The 22,837-nt window shown below is 39.2% G+C and overlaps 1 protein-coding gene, 1 long non-coding RNA gene and 1 pseudogene across 4 annotated transcripts in view; 2 read left to right on the top strand and 1 right to left on the bottom strand.

Moving 5' to 3' along the window:
• Positions 1–1,042, top strand: part of LOC146380697 (uncharacterized) — an 18,139-nt pseudogene extending 17,097 nt beyond the window's left edge. Inside the window, exon 5 of the transcript XR_014801349.1 lies at positions 373–1,042. The product of XR_014801349.1 is annotated as an uncharacterized LOC146380697 (transcript). The remainder of the gene's footprint in view (positions 1–372) is intronic.
• Positions 1–22,837, top strand: part of LOC146380695 (uncharacterized) — a 24,871-nt gene extending 2,034 nt beyond the window's left edge. Inside the window, exons 1-4 of one of the 2 annotated variants that reach the window (XM_084940137.1) lie at positions 11,183–11,428; positions 12,850–12,955; positions 20,531–21,127; positions 21,453–22,837. In XM_084940137.1, the coding sequence (XP_084796263.1) occupies positions 12,938–12,955; positions 20,531–21,127; positions 21,453–22,067 (1,230 nt within the window). In that variant the 5' untranslated portion in view covers positions 11,183–11,428; positions 12,850–12,937 and the 3' untranslated portion in view covers positions 22,068–22,837. Of the gene's footprint in view, positions 1–11,182; positions 11,429–12,849; positions 12,956–20,530; positions 21,128–21,452 lie in introns of those variants that run through there. The other variant, XM_084940136.1, reaches the window with a different exon arrangement.
• LOC146380696 (uncharacterized) lies at positions 8,798–10,032 on the bottom strand. The gene is made up of 2 exons (XR_014801377.1): positions 9,315–10,032; positions 8,798–9,234 (listed from the first exon to the last, which is right to left on the bottom strand). It is a non-coding gene; the product is annotated as an uncharacterized LOC146380696 (long non-coding RNA).

Genomic DNA, 22,837 nt, shown 5'->3' with positions numbered 1-22,837 from the left:
TAATGTTATAATTGCAGTGTTTTGGGGTTAGTAGTGTTTTTCTTGTTTCAGTCAGCTGAGTATTATAACTGCGTTATTAATACAGTATTAAATTAGTATTACTGCATTGTTACATTAGTAGTTTAGTTGGTACCCTCCAAATATTAGCATAGTAGTACTTTAGTGTCAGTCAGATGTTACTGTAATATTAAATAAGTATTACTGTAGTATTATGGTGGTAGTATTGTAGTTATTGTAGCCCAGTAAACTGAGTGTGTTAACTGAAACAGTAAAATGTAACTAGACGTCTGCAGAGATGCTCTTTATTTCAGCCGATGTTCAGGATAAAAATGTTGAAGGACTGACTTACGCTGTCTTTGTGTCTTTGTTTAGAAGCAGAGCGACACAGATGGATCCAGTTCTCAACCCTGTCATCGCTGTGGTGGTGGGAAAGACTTTCGTTGCGACTTCTGTGGAAAAACTTTCAGTCACCAAGCCAACCTAAAAAAACATCAACGTAGACACACTGGAGACAAACTGAAATACTGTAAAGAATGTGGGAGAAGCTTCACCATAACAAGTGACTTAAAACGACATGAACTCATTCACAGTGGGGTTAAAAAGCACCTCTGTGATCAGTGTGGATCATCCTTCACCACTGCAATCAACCTTAAAACACACAAACGAGTCCACACAGGAGAGAAACCATACAAGTGCAGACACTGTGACAAAAGCTTCTCACAATCACATAGTCGTAACAATTGTGAACGTGCACACATTGAAGAAAATTACAGCTGTGACCAGTGTGACAAGAGCTTCAGGAATCTCAAATCATACTCCGAACACAAACGATCCCACGTTACTAATAAACTGTTTCACTGTTACCAATGTGCCAAAACATTCACTTCATTGTCTGGTCTGTGCAAACATCAGCTTGATCACTCAGGGCTGAAATCACTCCCATCACAGGGAATCTGAAGAGACAGAAAGATCCTCTTCTGGTTTCAGTGTCAGACTCGGGCTCCACAGAGTTCAGGTGAAATGTCCTGTAAAAAAAAACTGATGAGGCAGCTGTGAATGAAAATGTTCCACTAGTTTGCAGACTCACTTTGGCCATAAAACTGACAAAGGGACAAAATTAAAAATAATGGATTCTCCGACTGGCACTCGGGAAGTTATAGAGTAGTGTCAGAAAGTTATGTAAAAAAAAGAAAGAAAGAAAAAAGACAGTTATGGAACATAAGTTTAAGATTAAAAGAAGCAAAGTACAAGTATGATTAACAACTGATTGGGGAAAATATTGATGAACATATCACATTGATAATTGGGTTAATATGACGTTTGTGAATTTTAAACAATACTTATTAGGCAAAAACTTAATATGAACCGTGAGAGAACAAAGGATGAAAGGGTACCCAACGGCAGGAGGAGGGGTGATATGCCCCGGGTTGCTATTTTTCCTGTCTGTCAAGTTGTGGTTCTCTGCTGTTTGTGCTTAAAGACTGTTCGCCATAGGGTTTGCTTTGCTTTGCTTTATGCCATGTAACTGTCTCGCTATACTCTGTATGTATTTTCTTGCTGTTCATATGATTCTGTGTAATAAACTCAGTTCCACAAATTCGACTTTCCCAGATTATCTTTTTGAGTGCCCTGATTTTATCGGTCTCCAAAGTGTATAGAAAATTTTACATGCTCCAAAGTGATATTTTATATGGGCCCTCAAATTCCTCATGGCACCCCTGGGTAGAGTTAACCTTAAAGGTGTATTTGACAGCATATAATGATTATGTAATCAGTACAGAACGTGCTGATTTTCTTATTACCGGATTTTCCGCACTATAAGGCACACTTAAAATCCTTTAATTTTCTCAAAAATGAGCAGTGCGCCTTATAATCTGGTCTGCCTTATCTATGAATTCTGGCTGTGTTTACTGACCTCGAACCAATTTTATGTGGTACACACGCTCAGAAATCTGTCAAAAAATGTTTTAGTGGGACTTTGCTAAGCTACGAAGCCGCACCGCTTGATGGATTGTCTGAGTGTTATGGCTACCGTAGTCAGGAGCCTCGCGACTCATAGTAATCTTGGTCCAAAACTCTGTCCGCTTCTGGTCCCAAAGTGAAACGAACACTGCAGCGTCACTGAGAGTTAAAAACTCTAAATTCTTTCATCTTTAATAAAATGATCAGTGATGCTGCTTCACCAGGTGTAACAATTAAGTTTAACATCCAGGCATCCATGAAAGCAAAAGTTATTCAATTTAACGGACTTCGAAGTTGGCAGGAAGTTAGCAGAAAGTTAGCTCGCTAGTTTCACTAGTTACCTAAACATGATATAGCATCTTTCTGACTGAGAGATTTCTGGGCAAAAATAAAACGTACAGCTTTGCTATCACTTCCAACATAAATGAAGACAGAAAACTACACAGCAGTGACGTTTTTAGGGTTACTGAAGTTGGGCTAGCTGGTATATAATGCTGTGCTAGTGATCGCTAGCGACACAGCTATGTTAGCATAACACAGTGAACCTGGAGAATGAACGATAACTTTTTTCCACTTGATAAAACTTCCTGATGGGGGTTTTTTAGACAAGTGCAGTCACATGGAAATTTGCTGTAACCGGACCAAACTCCAGTAGGGGAGAACAACTGAGATAATCCCGTCACAATATGAGGTTAATCATTAATGTAAGATAAGATAACCTTTATTAGTCTCACACATAGGAAATTTTGTTTTGTTACAGCAGAAAGTGGACAGTTCAAAGTTACATAACAAAAATTAGAAAAACACTGGAACAAGAAACTGTTGTTCCAGTGTGTTGTTCCACGGATTTAATGCGACATGACCATTCAAACAGCAGTCGCTTTCTAAAACATCAGCTATGTATCGGGTTCAGTACCACATACGAAAGTGACCTAGGCCGGATTTGAAAATATCGGATTTGTGGTGATCAAACTGTCATACCATGACCAGACATGGGTTGCATTGGGTCAAAAAAAAGTTGGATTTGCTGCACTTTTGCCTGCAGTTTGAACATAGCCTAAATGTTGAAGTAGAAAGGATGGACAAAGTATCCTGTCATTTCAGTGCTATTATAAGATGTTGTAGGTTTAGACTTTAAATCATCAAACTGTAAATTATACATTTTACATTTTTATTGATTCCTTTACCCCTTTTCCCTGTCTTCTTATCTGCTACTATGAAGCTGTCTAGGGTGCTTATAGTTCGGGACTTGAACATACACGTTGATGATGACTCCAACCCATTCGCCAGAGACTTTACATTATGGATTCTTTTCATTTTACTCAGCATGTGTCCGGTCCTACACACAGCAAAGGCCACACACTGGACCTTGTTTTTACTTTGGGTTTAAATATTTGCTCTGAGGACATTTATATTTCTGATCACTATGTTATTATTTTTAATTTGTCTTTTAATGAGCCTTTGTCCCCCGTTAGATGGATGGTTAGCTCTCGCATCTTAAACTCCTCCACAGCGGAGCAATTAGTGGATGCTATTAACTTACAGCTATCTCCTTAAAATGGTGTTGATTTCTCAACCAGTCTTTTTAATAATTATTGCCTTTCTATTTTAAATGAAATTTGTCCGGTTAAGACGAGGAGTGTTTCTGCCTCCGAATCTCCTTGGCTAAATGACAGTATTCGTTGTCTAAAACGTGATTGTCGTAAAGCGGAGCGCAGGTGGAGGCAGTGTTGGTCAAGTTACTTGAAAAAAGTAATCAGTAACTAATTACCGATTACTCCCCCCAAAAAGTAATCCCGTTACTTTACTGATTACTTATTTTCAAAAGTAATTAATTACTTAGTTACTTAGTTACTTTTTAAAAACACGCTTTACAACCTGAATAGGTGATAAAGCGATAGATCTTTCAGCCCAATTCTACTTTTTCTGCATAATCCATCATACAAAATGTAATCAAATGGAAAAGTCTCTTTTTAAAACTTGTTTTATTAGTTTTAACTTTATGCATCAAGCAAAAATGTAATTATATGCAACATTCTCTGACTGGAAGAAATTTGTTTAACATTTAAACTTATTTTCTGCACATTCCAGCACATAAAATATTTTTTTGTGTGTGTTTACACTCACTCTTTCAAATAGATGCAAGTAAAACACAGCAGAAAACAAATAACATCAAAGACTAGCGGTCCTGTTGCTCTATTTTCACCTGTAAAGCAGGAGTAGGGTAGGCGGAGGTGTGCTCTGGTGCAGGTGTGCCGCAGCGGTCAGTGGAAGAATCCGCGAGTTTCTCTGTGAGTTTCCCATTACGTGGTAGCGCACTCCCGGTGCTTGCTTGGAAGTTTAGGGGGTTTTTTTTTTCGCTTTAAAAAGAAGTTTTCTTCCCACGCACAACGGACACAAATGTTTTTGTCAGTACTTCCACGCTTTAAACGCTGCACGCTCATACTCTCTCCCGCACTCGATAAATGATGCACTGTTGATCTGCAGACAGCTGTTGTCACGAACGTCGCACTCGCTTACGTCACTGTCATGAGACACTCTCGCAAAAAAATCACGGTTTTAGTAACGCAGTAACGCAGCGTTCCTACGGGAAAGTAACGGTAATCTAATTACCGTTTTTACAATAGTAATCCCTTACTTTACTCGTTACTTGAAAAAAGTAATCAGATTACAGTAACGCGTTACTGCCCATCTCTGGGTGGAGGAAAACTCATCTAAATGTTCACCTCCTCTATCTTAGGGACCTTTTAGCTTCTTTTAATAATGTGATCAGAGATGCGAGGGCTGCCCATTTCTCACACTTGGTTACAAAGAGCAGAGGCAATCCTAAGGTGCTATTCAACACCGTTAGTGACATTGTTACTCCTGCTCTACCTGTGGCCCCTATTTCTTCTAACTAGGACTGTGAAAATTTTTTGATTTTCTGCCCCTGATAGATTTTTATCGCAGATAGTGAAAGCCCTCGGTCCTCTCTTACTCTCTGTTAAATCCTCTATCAGGAATTTAGGTGTCACTTTTGACGCGACTCTCACATTAGATGGCCATGTGAAATCTCTGGTTCGGTCTTGTTTTTATCATTTAAGAAATGTGGCTAAGCTAAGCCCGATTTTATCTCGCTCTGAATTGGAGATTGTCTCCCCCAAACATTAAGAACTGCGGACTCAGTAGCTGTTTTTAAACGAAAACTCAAAACTCACCTTTTAAAAACTACTTTTGGTTAATTTTTTGCCTGTTTTATTTTGTCTTTTTAAAATCTTTTTATGACTTATAATTTTATGTGCAGCACTTTGTGATTCTGTCTTGAAAGGTGCTATATAAATAAAAATGTATTTATTTATTTATTTATGCAGGGTATACTAGCAGACAAGTGCTTCTAGCAGCTTAGAGGCTGAAGACAGTAATGCATATATCATGTTGTTTTTGGTTTTTCATTTGTGCTCATACGCAACAGTAAAAGTTTAGGATGTTGTGGGGATAAAACCAACCACTTCAGTCAACCCACACTTGGACCCTGAAATGTGTGAAGATCGAAATATTTTTCAAAGTCAGATTTATAATATATGTGATGTATAACTAGGGCTGGGCGATATGACCCAAAATTCATATCTCGATATTTTTTAGCTGGATGGCGATATACGATATATACATATATATATATGTATGTATGTATATATATATGTATGTATGTATATATATATATATGTATGTATATATATATATATATATATATATGTATGTATGTATATATATATATGTATGTATGTATATATATATATATATATATATATATATATATATATATATATATATATGTATATGTATGTATATATATATATATATATGTATGTATGTATATATATATATATCGATATATATTTTTTAAACCCATGAGGTAAGAACAAAAAGAGAGTTCTTAGTCAAAGCTGTGTCCCAGATGTCACACAGGCACTTTTATTAACATACAGCATAGATGTAAATGAAGAAATTACTCAAAAATAAATTATCAGCATTTACTAAATAATAATGCTCCATAAATAAAAGAAAAATTTTTGTTTTTGTGCATAACAAAAAGCTCACAATTGTGCAGTCAGAATGTTAACTAAAAGACAATGAGCATAATAACAAAGACAGACAGATTTCAGTGTGAAGATCTAAATATTTATTATCAGATTTATAGTCAGATTTATAATATTTGATGTGTAACTGTGTGTTATAGGGGAAAAACAAAAGCAAGTATGAGTATGGAGAGAAACAACAGAGTAACAGAGACTAAAGAAATATTTCACAGACATAAAAAATCCCACTTTTAAAACCAGTCACTCCTGTTAAATTAAAAATATTTTTACAAAGTTGAAAATGACCTTTAGCCTGCAATAACACACCTTGGAAACTCCTATTGTAAATAAGTGCTATATATAAAAGGAAATACATGCATACATTAAGAAAAAATAAAATCAAAATTGAAGTGAAATGAATATAATATTCACGGCTGTGGCAGGAGTTGTGTGGTGTTGTAAGGAAGGACCAAAGATGCAGATCAAGGCAGAGATATGAGTGAATTTTAGTGCAGGAGGGTAAAACAACAAAAGCGAGGACAAAACTGAAACATAACCTAAACTGGGGAAAAGTAGTAAACAAACCTGAAATCATATGAACACGGGAAAACTACACGGAGAATGTTGGGGTTAGAGACACAGCGATACACAGACGAACCAACGACAAGCAGAGATAGACACACTATAAATACACAAGGTAATCAGGAAAGACACACAGGAGGGATGTACAGCTGAACATTGTCAGCAGTTGCAGTGCGGATGAGGGAAGGAGGACCCAAACGTTGGACTCATAGGTGGGTGAAGGTTGGTGTTTATTGTAGACAGAGTGAACAGAGCAGAAGTAGGAAATGGCTGGCTGGACGACTGACTGACAGAACTTGGACAACCTAACAGCGACAACATAACATCAATGACGCGACAGTGAACAGGGGTCTGTTTCAGAAAGCGGGTTTAGAAAACTCAGAGTTAAAAATGATACTCAGGGTTGAGTAACCCCGAACTGTCCAACTCGGAATATTCGGTTTCAGAAAGGCTGATAACAATTAGTTCAATCAACGCGGAGTTGCTTTAACCCCAAGTTAAGCGCGCGCACGAGGATACATAAAGCCCTGATTAGTGGAGCACAGATTAAGCGAGTCACCATGGAGATGGAGGGAAAGAAGGTGCGGTCAATGTATTTTACAGCGCTTGAGGCCGAAATTCTGATGGCAGCATATGCTGATAACATGCAAATTTTGCGGAAAAAAAGTAACACAGCCTCAGCTGCAAAAGAAAGGGAGCATGCATGGCAAAACATAGCCGACAGAGTCAATGCGTGAGTGTTAATTTAAACATTGATCTAGGGATTTCCACCCATTTAACACGTTATTTCATTATATATATATATTTTTTTTATTTTATACATTTTATTTTGTGATGTGATGTAAGCGCAGGTGCAACCCAACAGGCCCCAAACGTTCCTGGCAGCAAGTAAAAATGAAATATAAAAATATAGTCCAAACAGGTAAGGTGTAATTGTATTATGAGCCATAGTGCTTGGTCTGTTTGTCCTATGTAAATCAATTGCAGTTAGAGGCTACATTAATTTTCTTTCTGTAAGCACTTATTGAAATTATCTGAGCACATTACAAGTACATATTTGCTTACTCTGTATGCTCAAATGTGACCCGTTATAGCCAACAGAAAAAAAGCGGAGGCCCGAAAAACAGGTGGGGGTCCTCCACCACCACCACTCACAGAGGCTGAGCAGTTGGCCCTCAGCCAAAACAGTGGGCGCCCTGTGGCTGAAGGCATCTCTGCGGGGACATCCTCTGAGTCAATAACCCCGCAAGACACAAGTGCCTACATAAGAGGTAAATCCAAAATAATACATGATGTGCATACATCCTTTCTTCACAGTCACCTTTGCAGTGCTACTCATTCATTTGATGAACTCTTTACCATAATGAATTATTTTGTAGTGAAGTTATTTTCCTACTGATTTTGCCTTCCCTCAGTCTTGGTTGTCTTTGAGAGCATAATGACAATGAAGTGTAAGGTGATTGGTATATGTTTGTTAATTGCCATTTAGTCCCTTGTAAGTTATAAGTGACCTGTATAAACCTCATATTCTATCAGTTGATGGTGATGGTGTACTGCATCTGGTGCAGCGTCCTGTTGAGCCAGACCAACATGCAGTTGTGAGTACTCTTAATACTCCACAGATTATATGAGTTTACAGTAGAACAGCAATGTTGTTAATTTCTTTACTACAGGAAAATAATGAAGAAACATTGACAGCTGTTACAGAGGAGGAAGCAACAGAGACACTTTATGAGGTTTACATCTTACAATGGAAAATATAACAATTGAATAAAATGTGGTACTATAATAAAACCATGGACTTTCTATGTCTCTAACAGAGTGATGATGGAAATGAAGAGGAAGAGGGTCCAGCCACTTCTCCAACAAACCTTTCCTCAGTAAGATGTTCAGCACTGATTTACAACCAACCTAAGTAGGCATGTACTATGAATGTCAATGCTATTTTCTGTGTTTCAATAGCTCCCTGTAAAGCAGCTGTACAAGACCTATTTGATCAAGAAAATAAAAAAAATGCAACTTGGAAATGGAACACTTCAAGCAGCAGATCCAAAAGACCAAGATTGAGATTTTACTGCTGGAACATCAGTTAAGGGTGGGTGAAGTGGTCAGAGATGGACGAATTATTTCAGTGTTTGAACAACATAATAATATACTTATTAATACTTTGTGTACAGGAAATACAGGCGACCAATAAAGCCAGTTGAACAAAAAATCTGTTTATTCTTCTTTCAACATGTTGAGGTGATGGGTCAAAGGAAATGATTGTGACATATGGTGTCTCTGACTGCTCTTCCATCTTGTATGTCCGTGGGAGGGTCAGGATGTTCATGGTTTGGATCACTGCTGATGTTTGGTTCAGAAGGACAGTGTTCTCCTCTAATTGTGGCAATGTTGTGAAGAATCATACATGCCACAATAATGTCACATGCCCTTTCTGGGGTGACCCTGAGTCTTTGAAGGCACTGGAACCGGGCCTTAAGCATTCCGATAGTCATTTCAACTCTGGCTCTTGTCCTGCAATGAGCCAGATTATATCGCTGCTGTGGGCCCGGTTCAGGGTCAGGGTAAGGGGTAAGCAAATAGGGTAAACATGGATACCCCCTATCACCAAGCAAGTAGCCAGTGAACTCTCCTAAGACAGAAGGATACACTTCAGTTCAAATGTCCCTGTAGCAATCGGTCTTTATATATTTTAAAGTATTTTCAACTCACCATGTCCAAATTTTGTGCTCAGTGTACATTCACGAAAAATTTGTGAGTCATGAACAGAGCCTGGCCACTTGGCTTCCAAATTTGTGATAATGTTGGCAGCATCACATATGATCTTCACAGTGCAGAGAACACAAATTAGCATCCATTACTATAATGAAATAATTTGTTAGTTTGAAATGCTACAGGGAACTATGTACCTGTACATTAATGCTGTGGAAAGACTTCCTGTTCACATAGTCTCCTTCATTTACTGAAAGAGCAATGATTGGAATGTGAGTGCCATCTATACAGCCAATCACGCCTGGGAACCCTGAAAATAAATGTAAAATTTAAGTAGTAGTTCAAGTATCACCACATCATGAATTAAGTTTTGTTCATCCTGATACCTGCAATTTTGTGGAATCCCTCTTTGATAAATCTTGTGGGTCTATGACCGGGGAACACCACAAACGAGTACAGGAGACGTTTCAGTGCAACTGTAACATTCCTGACTGCCCGACAGACGGTAGCCTTGGAAACGTGCTCAGCGTCACCAATATTATACAGAAAGCTCCCGTTTGCAAAAAAAAACGAAGTGCAATACAAATAATATGTACAGAACTGAGAGAATGTCCGCGATGTGTCACATGAGCAATATTAGGCCTGAGGATGTTATTCAAATGAATTATAGATTGTGCTGAAAAACTGTAACGTTCACACAGAAAATCATCAGGAAATGATAAAATGTCCAAACGCGCTCTAATCACTCTCTCCCGGCGGAGAGCTCTGCGGAGGATTTGGGCTTCAACATCTACTGGCTCTTTAAGGAAGGGGCACGCCATGTCTGACACTTCCTACAGTCAGGTTTCCGACAAAGAGGCGGAGAAAGTCAGGGTTAGTTGAAGTAAACCTGCTAGGGGGCAGGTTAGCTTCACGGAGTGTGTCGTCATAGTAACTCACTCAGAATTAATCTAAACTCGCTTTGTGAAACCGAAAACCCAGAGTTTTCGTTAACTCAGGGTATACTTACTCAGAGATTGCACTAAACCGGCTTTCTGAAACAGGGCCCAGAAGGAAACTGAGGACTTAAATACTCTGACTGATGATGACAATTGGAGACCGGTGAGTACACAGCTGAACTTAGTCTGACTAATGATACATGGAAATAACTGGAACACAATACACAGGTGGTATGCTGGCACAGAAAACAGGAAGTGAGAAAACTGAATGTGGTAAATAAACTGAACATGACAAAACTGAAAACGCTGGGTCAACGACCCAGGAAACCTGACAAACATAACACGAGCCTAGACACAGACCTTCAAAATAAACAGAAAAATTCAAAAACACAAACTCGGGGACATGAACAGAGCAATGGGGGAGGACATGGGTAAGTATAGAAAACACAAAAACCCCAAGAACAAGAAAACAAGAAATAACCTGAAACATAAGGTGATACCAATATTAAACACAAAACTCTGGGTCTAAGGACCCAGGACCATGACAATAACCACTAAGAAAAAATGACCTCCTATTAAGAGTTTAATTTCAGTTCAGTGATGGTGGATTATAACGTCCATTCAAAGCATTCAAAAAAGAGAAGAGGAAACTATAGAGCATGTTATATTACACTGTGAGAAGGTAACTGATCCAAAACCTCAGTAACATAAAAATGAAACTGGATCTTATTGATTTACTGCAAAAGGACTCAAGAAGTGAAAGTTATCAGGCCTTATTCCAGTTTTTAAAAGAGAATAAATAGTTTGGGAGGATGTGAGGGTCGACGTTCCAGTTCACACTCCACACCAGTTGGTGGCGGTAATGCACCATTTTGTTGTTTGACAACCGCGAATGAACGATATAAAGTAGAAGAAGAAGACGCGGGCGGAGCAAAGCTAGGACACTCCACAAGAGGAGGTGTTTACACAGAGAGAGCTGCTTTTTCATTCAAAGAGAATAAAGTAGTACCAACGCTTGGATCGATATCTGCATCGATCTTTCCACCCTTGTCTCCTGGATCGTAGCTGAGATCAGCGTGAACCACGTGGGTCTCTGCTCCCTGATCTGTTTCCTGTGTTTGGAAAGAGTTCCAGCTTCATCGCGGAGTTTCTCTCGGTTTGTGGGCTCATCTAAAGGTAAGCACCGAGCTAACTTTACTGTGAGTTCAGTTCATGTTGAGTTTAGCTCCTGAATGAGGTCTTCTGCTGCTCTCCTCGGTGTCTGTTCACAGTTTATTGTGAACACGTTGAGAGAAGAGTGAGAGAGTGTTTGGAGAAAAACACCAACTAATCATTAGCTCAGCATGCTGGGAGAAGTTGGAGCAGAAAAGTCTTTTCATTGTCCCTGCAGCTGTTTTTCTGCCTGCACCAAACCTCTACAGCCTCATTTCTATTTGAAGTGATAACAGGAAATGGATGAGAGCGATCTGCTGCAGTATCAGGGTCACAATAAACTTTATTGTCCAGCTGCTGTGGATGAACACATGAGAGGAAGTGAACTCCTACAAAGTCTCATTTTAATGAGTCTGGCTGCTGTAAAGTGATGCACAGGAAGATGTTAACAAAAACTAATGAAACAGAGATGAAAGTAAACAGTGTTCATATTTGAAAGCACAGAGAATAAAAATATATTGCGCTGGTTAATGTGCAGCTCTTTGTGATTTGGGAGAATCATGTTTTTAATCATGTTGTGGATTGAATGTTGGGTTTTATTTCATTTTATCTACAGAAGTTTTTCCCGCTTGTGATCGTTCAGATTGATTTGTTGGGTTGACTTGAATCATGTGAAGGTTTAAAGCTGCACTTCCCCCAAAAAGAATAAAGTATAATCGTGAAGAATGTAAAAATGTCTTCCTGTGTCAAACACAGCTGCAGTCAAAGCAGGAAGGAAAGCACTGAAACCACTGATCAAAGCTCATTAATCAATGGCCATGATTACCGTTCACAGTGAGTGAGTCGCTGCAATCACAGCATTTGATCAATGAGCTTTAATCACTGGTTGTTGGGGAATGGTGGAGGTGATTGGACTGGGGGGCTGAAGGTGTGGAAAGTGTGGGGTGGGGGAGTAACAGGTCTGTCCCTGTTTGTGGAAACCACAGGAGGAGCTGTTCAGGCTGTTGCTGGGTGTGAATTGTTGATGGAGTCTTTAAACTTGTAGTTGCTGTTTTCCAGACTGAAGCAGAGTCGTTAGCTGAAAACTGGTTTTAGAGGTTCGTTCAGGACACCTTCTCAGGCTCTTACAGCCTTACCTGTATCATAACAAAGTGTATAAACCCCAATCCACCTTTAACATGGTCCTTCTCCCAAACCTTCAAATAGGACTTTCTGGCCCTGTCATAGTAAAGGGCTGCTTAGAATATTAGAGCCAATGTCACAAAGTTCCTCCTGAAGTATAAGTGAGTGAGAGAGTTTCCTCACTTTGCAGCACAACACGTCTCACAAGATTTCTACAAGCAATCAGAGTGAAATTTGTACTTTGTGTTGTCAGATGAACATATGAGACACTTTGACTCTTCAGTGCAGTGTGGAGCCTAACAAAGATCTGTTTTGTGTCCCAGCTGATCAGCAGGAGGAGAAGAGTCTGACGGAGCAGCAGAGGAACATTTTCAGCCATCTGGACTCAGCTGAGTCACTACAGAGGAAACGATGAGCTCAACACAGAAGGTGAGGAAAATATCACAGTTTCACCAAATAATCAGTCACGTCTCAAACTCTCATACTCCCAACCTGTTATATGACTGTGTTGCATATTATAATGTAGTATGTATTTTTAAATTATGTTTACAAACATTAAGAAGTCACAAGCAATTATCATTCTTTAATATTATTATTAGTAGTAGTGTTCTTAATTCAATTTTTATTTAATTCAGTGTTACTTATACAGCACCAATTCACAACAATAGTCTCATCAAGGTGCTTCATATTGTAAGGTAGACCCTACAATAATACATACAGAGAAAACCCAACAATCAAATGACCTCCTATGAGCAAGCACTTTGTTGACAGTGGGAAGGAAAAATGCAGAACGAGGCTCACAGAGGGGCGGGGCCATCTGCAGTGACCGGCTGGGGTGAAAGAAGGAAAACAGGATAAAAGACATGCGGTGGAAGTTTATTATTATTATTATTATTATTATTATTATTATTATTATTATTATTATTATTATTATTGTCAGCTGAGCTCTGTAGATTGGGAAATTATAATGAAGCTCTTCATCATAATTTGTAGATTGAAGCTGCTCTTCATATGTTTGGCCAGCAGATGTCACCAAAGAGGACTGTGTTGAAAAGCTTTGAGTAATGAACCGTTTTCAATACAAGCTTCAGTGTTTCAGAAAGCTTCATTTGGCCATCACTGATATAAATAATATTATACCAATTATCAGAGGAGGCAAAAGTACATTTACTCCATTTACGCTCTATATTAACAGTTACACACTATATAGAACAACTTTATAGGATTATATTTGTTCGCAGATGTTGGCAGCTGTCAGCGAATAGTTATCAGCTATTTTGAGAAAAAAAAAAGACTTTTTTTTATCCATAACAGCAAATGAACGTCTTGATGCATTCTCAATCATCCAGGAAAGTATATCCCCAAAAGTTGATTCTGTTCATCTGTTGTACGTCGGAAACCACCGCAAAATACGGAGCGTGTCCTCAGTGACCAGAAGAGACAAGGATGCGACACAGAGGATGTGGACAAGTGGGTGAAGAATTTGTCTGACAGACAACGCTACGTCCAGATGAACAGAATCAGCTTTTGGAGAACAGCAAATGAACTGTACAAAAGAAAATGCAAATGCTATTTATAGTCTCCTCAAAACAATGATAAGAAAAATAAACTGGGCCAAACTGGCATGTTTGTTAATACAGGGATACACGTGTTAATGTGATCTCTGGTCTCCCACGCAGAGACACAGGTCTCCGAGTGTCCAGCGTTCAGACGGCTACCTGAGGACTCTTTGTGTGAGAGAAAATCTTCTCACACAGATTTTTAGAGCCAAGTACTGTCAATAAGGCCTCTGCAATGTTCTGAAAACAGTTAAACTTGTCAGGCAGTGATGTCAAGCAGGTGAAAATGCAAGCTCCATGAACACACAAAGATTTTAACCGTAACCTCCGGCAGAACCAGGCTAAGGGAGGGGCCCCCATCTGCCGTTAAACCCCAAAGAAGAAGAAGCAGTGTCCGGTATTGTAGCTGTTTCCAAATTCAGGAACCGCATCCTCCTGTGCCCGCATTAATAGGCCAATTACGTTACAGCGACACCACAAAGACCGTCCAAATTCGAAGACTCTGACAAATGAGGCCGACAAATGCGCCCTTCATTTCCCCAGATTTGAAGGATGGGTCGGGTGCATACTTCATGGCCCAACCTATCCTATAGTGCGGCCCTGCTCAGTTTCCTGCAATGACAGCAGCTAGTTAGTTGTAATATTACTCTTATTATTCTTTCTGGGTCACAAAATAAATGTATAACATATTTTCAGGCGAGAATGTAGCTGTGTAAACTTCAAATATCTGCTCAGTTTATGAAGACACCACATATTTTCAAAAGCGCTCCGACATTTTCGGAGACATCTGTTACCCACCAGCTCGATAGCGAGCCGGAGTTCAAGGCTCACTAGAGCCGGTGAGAACACCGGACTCCCGGCAAAACGTTTTCAAACCTACCGCGGTCTTACACTGCTCAGGTTAAACATGATATATAAGTCACTCAGTGTTTCATATATTATGATTTTTCTCAATGAAATACAAAGCATCAAGTAAAAGTAAAAGAGGAGAGAAAAATTAAAGTAAAAACCCACCGTAACAAACAACACCCCTGTTCGCTGTCAAGTAATCAAAAGTTTAAAAGGAAAAACTTTCAATCAGTGCAAAATAACACCAGCCAAGGTATACAGAATAAGAAGGAAGAAGGAAAAAAATATAATTAAAAATAAATAAATAAATAAAGGTCACTCCTGAACCTGTGTAGATGGTTGGTCAAAAAATATCAAAAAAGGTTTCCAGACTTCATTAAATTTATTTACAGAGCCTCTCAAAGTTAAGATGAAATATTACATCCTTAACCCAATGCGAAACTGTGGTTGGGGCCGCGTCCTTCCACTTCAAAAGTATTAGACGTCTTGCCAATAGTGTAGAGAAGGCAATAAGTCTTTGACCCCCTGCCGGTAGTGCCAGACCATCGGAATTAACCCCAAATAAAAATAAAAGTGGATTGAGTGACCCTCTCATTCCAAATATGCATGGCAAAGCCCCACAGACATCCGTCCAGAACTTTTGTGTTTTGGGACGAGACCAAAACATATGGATCAAGGTGGCCTCTGCCAATTTACATCTTTCACACGTTGGGTCAATCTGAGGATACATCAATGCCAATTTTGATTTGCTGAGATGGACCCTATGCACTATTTTAAACTGCAGAAGGCAATGTCTTGCACACATGGAGGACGAGTGAATATTACTTAAAACATTGCCCCAGTCTGCTTCAGTAATACAGATTCCAAGATCCTCTTCCCAGGATCGCTTAATTGCAGACGTAGAAGAAGAACCCAGGCGGAAAATCAGAACAAGTATTGATGATATGGCCTTTTTCTTAACTGTGTTAAAACACATAATGTCATCCATTACATCATTAGGGGGGACTTTTGCAGATGGTCTTTTCGCAAACGTGGTTTCTTATTGTTCTAAAGGTATGATGTAATTACAGAGTCCAATTTCTTAAAATAAGCATTTGGAATGTATATAGGGAGGCTTTGAAACAGATAAAGATATTTGGGTAATACAGACATTTTAACCACATTCACTCTCCCAACTAACGAGAGAGGAAGCGGCGACCATTTTGACAAGTCTTGTTGCATATTGAAGTGTAACTTCAAGTTTTTCGTCACAGTTATGCCTTTATAGACAAAACTGTGCGTTGCAAACTTGAAGGGAACAGTAATGTTTGCTAATGTGGAGAGAGGCATATTTAGAGGCAGTAATTCACTCTTGTGTAGATTTAATGTATAGCCTGACACAAGCCCAAATGTATCAAAAAGTTCAAGAATGGAGGGAATTGTTACCTCAGCCTTGGATACAAACAGCAGGAGATCATTGGCATAGAGAGATAATTTATGCTCCGTTCCATATTGCGAAATGCCTTGAATAGCATTATTACGTCTTATAGCTATTGCCAACGGCTCAATAGCTAATACTAAAAGGAGGGTGCTAAGGGGGCAGCCCTGACGGGTTCCACGATGTAAGCGGAACAGTTTAGAATAATGGTTATTAGTGAGTACCATAGCTGAAGGACAGGCATAGAGTAATTTCACCCAGGATAAAAAGGAACTTCCGAACCCAAATCTTTGCAAGGCCTCGAAAGATATTCCCATTCTACTCTATCAAAAGCCTTCTCCGCATCCATGGAGAGAAGGCATTCGGACGCAGCTTGGCTGGGGTGTACATTATATTAAGTAGTCGACGAATACTAAAAAAGGAGTGCCTGTTTTTAATAAAAACCAGTCTGATCTGAAGAGATTATTTTGGGTAAAACTTTTTCCAATCGGTTGGCCAAAACCTTCGCTAGTATTTTATAGTCTGAATTCAGGAGTGAAATCGGCCTGTAGGATCCACATTCCAAAGGGTTTTTATCTTTTTTGAGAAGTAATGTTATACAAGCTTGATTTAGGCTATCAGGCAAAACACCTTTGGCAAGAGAGTCAGTATATACTGTAGCTAACACAGGGGCTAGTTTTCCAGCAAAGGCGGCATAAAAGTCGTTCGGTAAGCCATCAGGGCCTGGTGATCGGCGAGACTGTAATAATTTTATTGCCGTTATGATCTCCTGCTGCAGCAGAGGTGCATCCGGGGTGGAAACCTCCTCTGGGGACAATGTTGGAATCTTTAAGTCTCTAAAAAAATCAGAGGAGGTTAGAATCATTGGCACTATATATAATAGATACCATATAATACGGTATCTAACCAGATTCCTACTCTGGATGGCATTACCTTGTCCTCCAGTAACACTGTGAGGAACCTTGGAGTCATTTTTGACCAGGATATGTCCTTCAACGCATATATTAAACAAATATGTAAGACTGCTTTCTTCCATTTGCGCAACATCTCTAAAGTTAGAAATATCCTGTCGCTTAGTGACGCTGAAAAACTAGTTCATGCATTTATTATTGCAATTCATTATTATTAGGATGTCCAAAAACTCACTGAAAAGCCTTCAGCTAATCCAAAATGCTGCAGCAAGAGTGCTGACAGGGACTAGAAGGAGAGAGCAGATTTATCCTGTTTTGGCTTCCCTTCATTGGCTTCCTGTTAAATCCAGAATTGAATTCAAAATCCTGCTCCTCACATACAAGGTCTTAAATAATCAGGCCCCATCTTATCTTAATGACCTTGTAGTACCATATCACCTTATTAGAGCACTTTGCTCTTGCACTGCAGGCTTACTTGTTGTTCCTAGAGTATTTAAAAGTATAATGGGAGGGAGAGCCTTCAGTTTTCAGGCCCCTCTTCTGTGGAACCAGCTTCTAGTTTGGATTCGGGAGACAGACACTATCTCTACTTTCAAGATTAGGCTTCAAACTTTCCTTTTTGCTAAAGCATATAGTTAGGGCTGGACCAGGTGACCCTGAATCCTCCCTTAGTTATGCTGCAATAGACGTAGGCTGCCGGGGGATTCCCATGATGCATTGAGTTTTTCCTTTCCAGTCACCTTTCTCACTCACTATGTGTTAATAGACCTCTCTGCATTGAATCATATCTGTTATTAACCTCTGTCTCTCTTCCACAGCATGTCTTTTATCCTGTCTTCCTTCTCTCACCCCAACCGGTCGCAGCAGATGGCCCCGCCCCTCCCTGAACCTGGTTCTGCTGGAGGTTTCTTCCTGTTAAAAGGGAGTTTTTCCTTCCCACTGTCGCCAAAGTGCTTGCTCATAGGGGGTCATATGATTGTTGGGTTTTTCTCTGTATCTATGAAGCGCCTTGAGGCGACTTTTGTTGTGATTTGGCGCTATATAAATAAAATTGAATTGAATTACGTCACATGTACAGACCCAATATCTGATTTCAACACATGAGGACTTACATGTAAGCTTTAATCTGCAGTTGATGAAATCCCACTGAGCAGTCCTTCCCTTTAAATCTAACCTCTCTTCTTCCTCTCCTGTCCTGTGTGTCTTATCTTTCTCCGTCTCTGAGTGAAGTTGGCTCTCTTTCTTTTCTCTCCCTGTGATGTACAGCAGCTGGACCTTTAGCCAGCAACACACTGTGAGACAAACTGCACACAAACAGTTTGTGTGTTTGCTGTTGTTTTTTGAGCTGATAGAAATGCTGCATTTGAAATTACCTGCCACTTAAAAATATTACTCCATTTATGCTCGCTCATCTTCTGCATGGATAGCTTGATGCTGAAGTATTGTTACTGCAACTTATGAGCACCTGCAGTCGTTCAGGTGCTGTGCAAAAACAAAAAGAAGAAAAACATTGGCTTACTCATAGTTTTGCCTCTTTCATCTCTTTTTGTATTTCACTCCCTGGTCATTAGTACATGATCAGGATTGCCTTTCATGTGTTACTGTTTAGGTTCATATTGGTTTGATGTTTGATGCCTGCAGTGATGAAATAACTCTCCTTAAATTCCTCAGACCAAAAGTAACACATCTGTTTTTTAAATGTAAGGAGTAAAAGTAAAAGTAAAAACCCTCAGGTTACAAACAGATATTTTACTTCATTAAACCAAAATAGTAACTGTTACATTGAGTTAATTATCATTGAAGAAATTAGAAATTTATGGAAATATATAAAAGGAAACATAAAGAATAAATGAATCCACAGTAACCCTGTGATGAATATGATTAAACATTTTAATTGTTTGACAGCATATATATTATATATTAATGTATACTTACATATTAGTAAATAGGCTTTTTAAAAAGTTCTATTTCACAGGAGAGAACCTGTGTTAAAACATTGAAGCAAATATTCTTTTTGTTTATTCTTTTTTTTATTTCATTATATTGGATGAATGTCTGTTACATGCTTAAATATAAAGTTCAAAAAGTGTAATTGCATTCAGGCATATTGATCAATTGATTGCGATTAAATACAGAAAATTGAGCGATTTATTAGATTATTTATGAGGTTATTATTATTAATCTATTGACAGCGCTACTTTAAATGTATCAACAAAAGAGCTGCAGCTTTCACTGACTGTTTTCATCAATTCATTTTGCAGTTAACATGTGAACATGTTGGATGATCTGTCTGCTGTCACTGGGTGGTGCTGAGGTCTGAATCTGAGGGCAGCTCCTGGAATCACAAAGAGAACAGAATCATCACAAACTGAAAAATAAAGTTTATCCCTCAAATCTGAAATAAAGCTGATCCTCTCTGTCCTCACACACTCGGGATCTGAAGTTCTTCTCTTACATATTTTCCTTTCTACAGCTCTGCTGACAGCTGACATATGAGCTGTTTATTAGATAAGGACAAAGCCTTATATACTAACAGATTTTGCAATATGTTTACCTTTGAGTTGTTGGTGCTATGTAAATTGATAAAAATGAGATGGAGCAGGTTTCAGTCCTTGTTCAGTCTGCTGCTGCATTGTGGTCACCAACATACGCAGGTATTATAACTGGTGTTTCAGCGGTTGCCTGGGTATTGGACAAGAAATATTAAAGCTTCAAATTATTTCTTTCAGAGCATGTAAGCTGTACAGAGTAATGTCCATGTAACTGTGAACAATAACTTATTAAGAATCATCCAGACTGTTTCTTTTAACCAGAATATTTGAAACAAACTTTATTTTAACGTAAGCTACCAAACAGCTGTAGTTGGTTTCAGTGCATAAATATTGGGCTTTACTATTTTAATCTATAGTTAATGATTGAAAAATTATCTGAGCAGATTTCTTTCTTTTTTTTTTGTCTGACCCCACTCCCGTCTGCTAACATGGAAGAGGCGGGGCTTATGATCTATACCGGAGCCAGACACCAGTGAGCGATAGAGACAATGTTTTCTACAGTCATTGGTTTGAACAGTCATGAATTATTTTTAACGCCAGGTTGGATGTAATGTTTTTGTACTACCAGTAGGTGGGGATAAGATACCTTTAAGGTGTTTGGTGCCACACTCCACCTTCAGGTTTAAAACTAGTGTTAATGGAGGGAGTTTGAAGGTTGAGTTTGTTCCACGACTGCATTTCACTCACTGCCTCTGTTTGTATCTCTGTCACTGCAGGACCAACATGGAGCGAGAAGTCAGCGCTCTCAGGAGGCCGACAAACCTCACAGAAGGAAGAGAGAGAAAAAACACACCTGTGACGAGTGTGGGAAGGATTTTACTGAGAAGTCTAATCTAAAACATCATCAGGTCATCCACACTGGAGAGAAACCGTTCAGCTGTGACTTGTGTGGAAAGTCTTTTTCCTGGAAGGATACTCTAAAAAAACACCAACTCATCCACAGTGGAGTTAAAGCGTACAGCTGTGATCAGTGTGGCAGAGCTTTTACTCACAGTAGCAGCTTACAGAGGCATCTAGTTACCCACTCTGGAATTAAGGCATACAGCTGTGACATCTGTGGCAAAACTTTCAGCCATATAGGGAATCGAAATAGACACCTACGCATTCACACCAGACATGATGTGTATGGCTGTGATCAGTGTGGCAAACAGTTTATAACAGATGCAAAGTTACAACAACACATGTTTACCCACACTGAGGAGAGACCTTATAAATGTGACCTCTGTGAGAAGACTTTTAAATCTCCACTTAACTTGAGCCTACACCAACAGATCCACACCAGAAAGAGACTCTACAAGTGCAGTTACTGTGAGGTATGTATTTATATTTCTATCTTGTCATTTTAGCCTGACTGTTTGGAACAACTCTGCTCATTAAACTGTGTTAGCATGTTAGCAATTCTCCTGCATGGAAAAGCAGCTCTGAGTGATTATTCAGATTTTCATTTCAGTTATGATTTTAGTATTACTGTAGTATTATGGTGGTAGTATTGTAGTTATTGCAGCCCAGTAAACTGAGTGTGTTAACTGAAACAGTAAAATGTAATTGGACGTCTGCAGAGATGCTCTTTATTTCAGGCGACGTTCAGGATAAAAATGTTGAAGGACTGACTTACACTGTCTTTGTGTCTTTGTTTAGAAGCAGAGCGACACAGATGGATCCAGTTCTCAACCCTGTCATCACTGTGGTGGTGGGAAAGACTTTCGTTGTGACCTTTGTGGGAAAGCTTTCAGTCACCAATACACCTTAAAAGTACATCAACGTAGACACACTGGAGACAAACTGAAATACTGTAAAGAATGTGGGAGAAGCTTCACCACATCAAGTAGATTAAAACGCCATGAACTGATTCACAGTGGGGTTAAAAAGCACCTCTGTGATCAGTGTGGGTCATCCTTCATTACTGCAGGTCAGCTTAAAACACACAAACAAGTCCACACAGGAGAGAAACCATTTAAGTGCAGACACTGTGACAAAAGCTTCTCACAATCAGGTCATCGTATTTTTCATGAATATACACACATGGAAGGAAACTACAGCTGTGACCAGTGTGACAAGAGCTTCAGGAATTTCAGTTCATACTCCGAACACAAACAATCCCACGTTACTAATAAACTGTTTCACTGTTACCAATGTGCCCAAACATTCACTTCATTGTCTGCTCTGTACAAACATCAGCGTGATCACTCAGGGCTGAAATCACTCCCATCACTGGATCACAGTGAATCTGAAGAGAAAGAAAGATCCTCTTGAGGTTTGAGGGTCAAACTTAACGTCAACGCTGACATCACGATTACGTGCTTAAAATTTTTTACACAATTAATTCGTTCTGGAGCGCAGAATGACTCAAAATCCCTGAAATGTCTCTGTCAATGCATTTTGGACAGTTTGTCCAAAGTTCGTGCATTCTGCGCTCCAGATGGGTTAAAAATTGTAATTGTGTCAATCTTTATGACAGCGTTAACGTTGACAGCATATATGTAAAAACTGAGTGCGAGGGCCCTCGGTGCGCCTGCTTGCTGCTGTGCTGAAGTCTCACACACAACCTGTCGAAAGGGGAGGGGGCGGGCTGCTTGATTATGATTCATATTGTCACTCCAAGCCTATTATGTATTAATTATTTTTCCTGGGTTGTGTGAAATCCCACAAAAATAAACGACACATCTGCTTACCTGGTATTGTCCTGAAACAAGATAACATTCGTTAGTAGGAATTGAGAAAACTGCTGTTTACCTACAGTAGACAGACAGTAGAGACTGATGTGACTTATTGAATCTTTTGGACTGTGTTCAGCATAATATTAACGAGCCGCTAATTGGAAGAGCTGTATTGTTGATTTGTCTGATATTTCAATGTGTGATGAATTATAATGACTGTTTGTTATCCATTTGCAAATTTGTTATGTTTGTGCTTAAAGGCTCTTCACCATGGGGTTCGCTTCACTTTGCTTTTCTGCTAACTGTCTCGCTATATTCTGTGTGTAATTTCTTGCCGTCAATATAATTCTGTGTATTAAACTCTGT

Source organism: Perissodus microlepis, chromosome 9 (genome assembly GCF_051167445.1).
Source record: "Perissodus microlepis isolate ML-2025 ecotype Zambia chromosome 9, ASM5116744v1, whole genome shotgun sequence".
NCBI classification, from domain to species: Eukaryota; Metazoa; Chordata; class Actinopteri; order Cichliformes; family Cichlidae; genus Perissodus; species Perissodus microlepis.
Note: the sequence above shows the minus strand (reverse complement) of the source record. Positions and strands in the feature narration are given on the sequence as shown.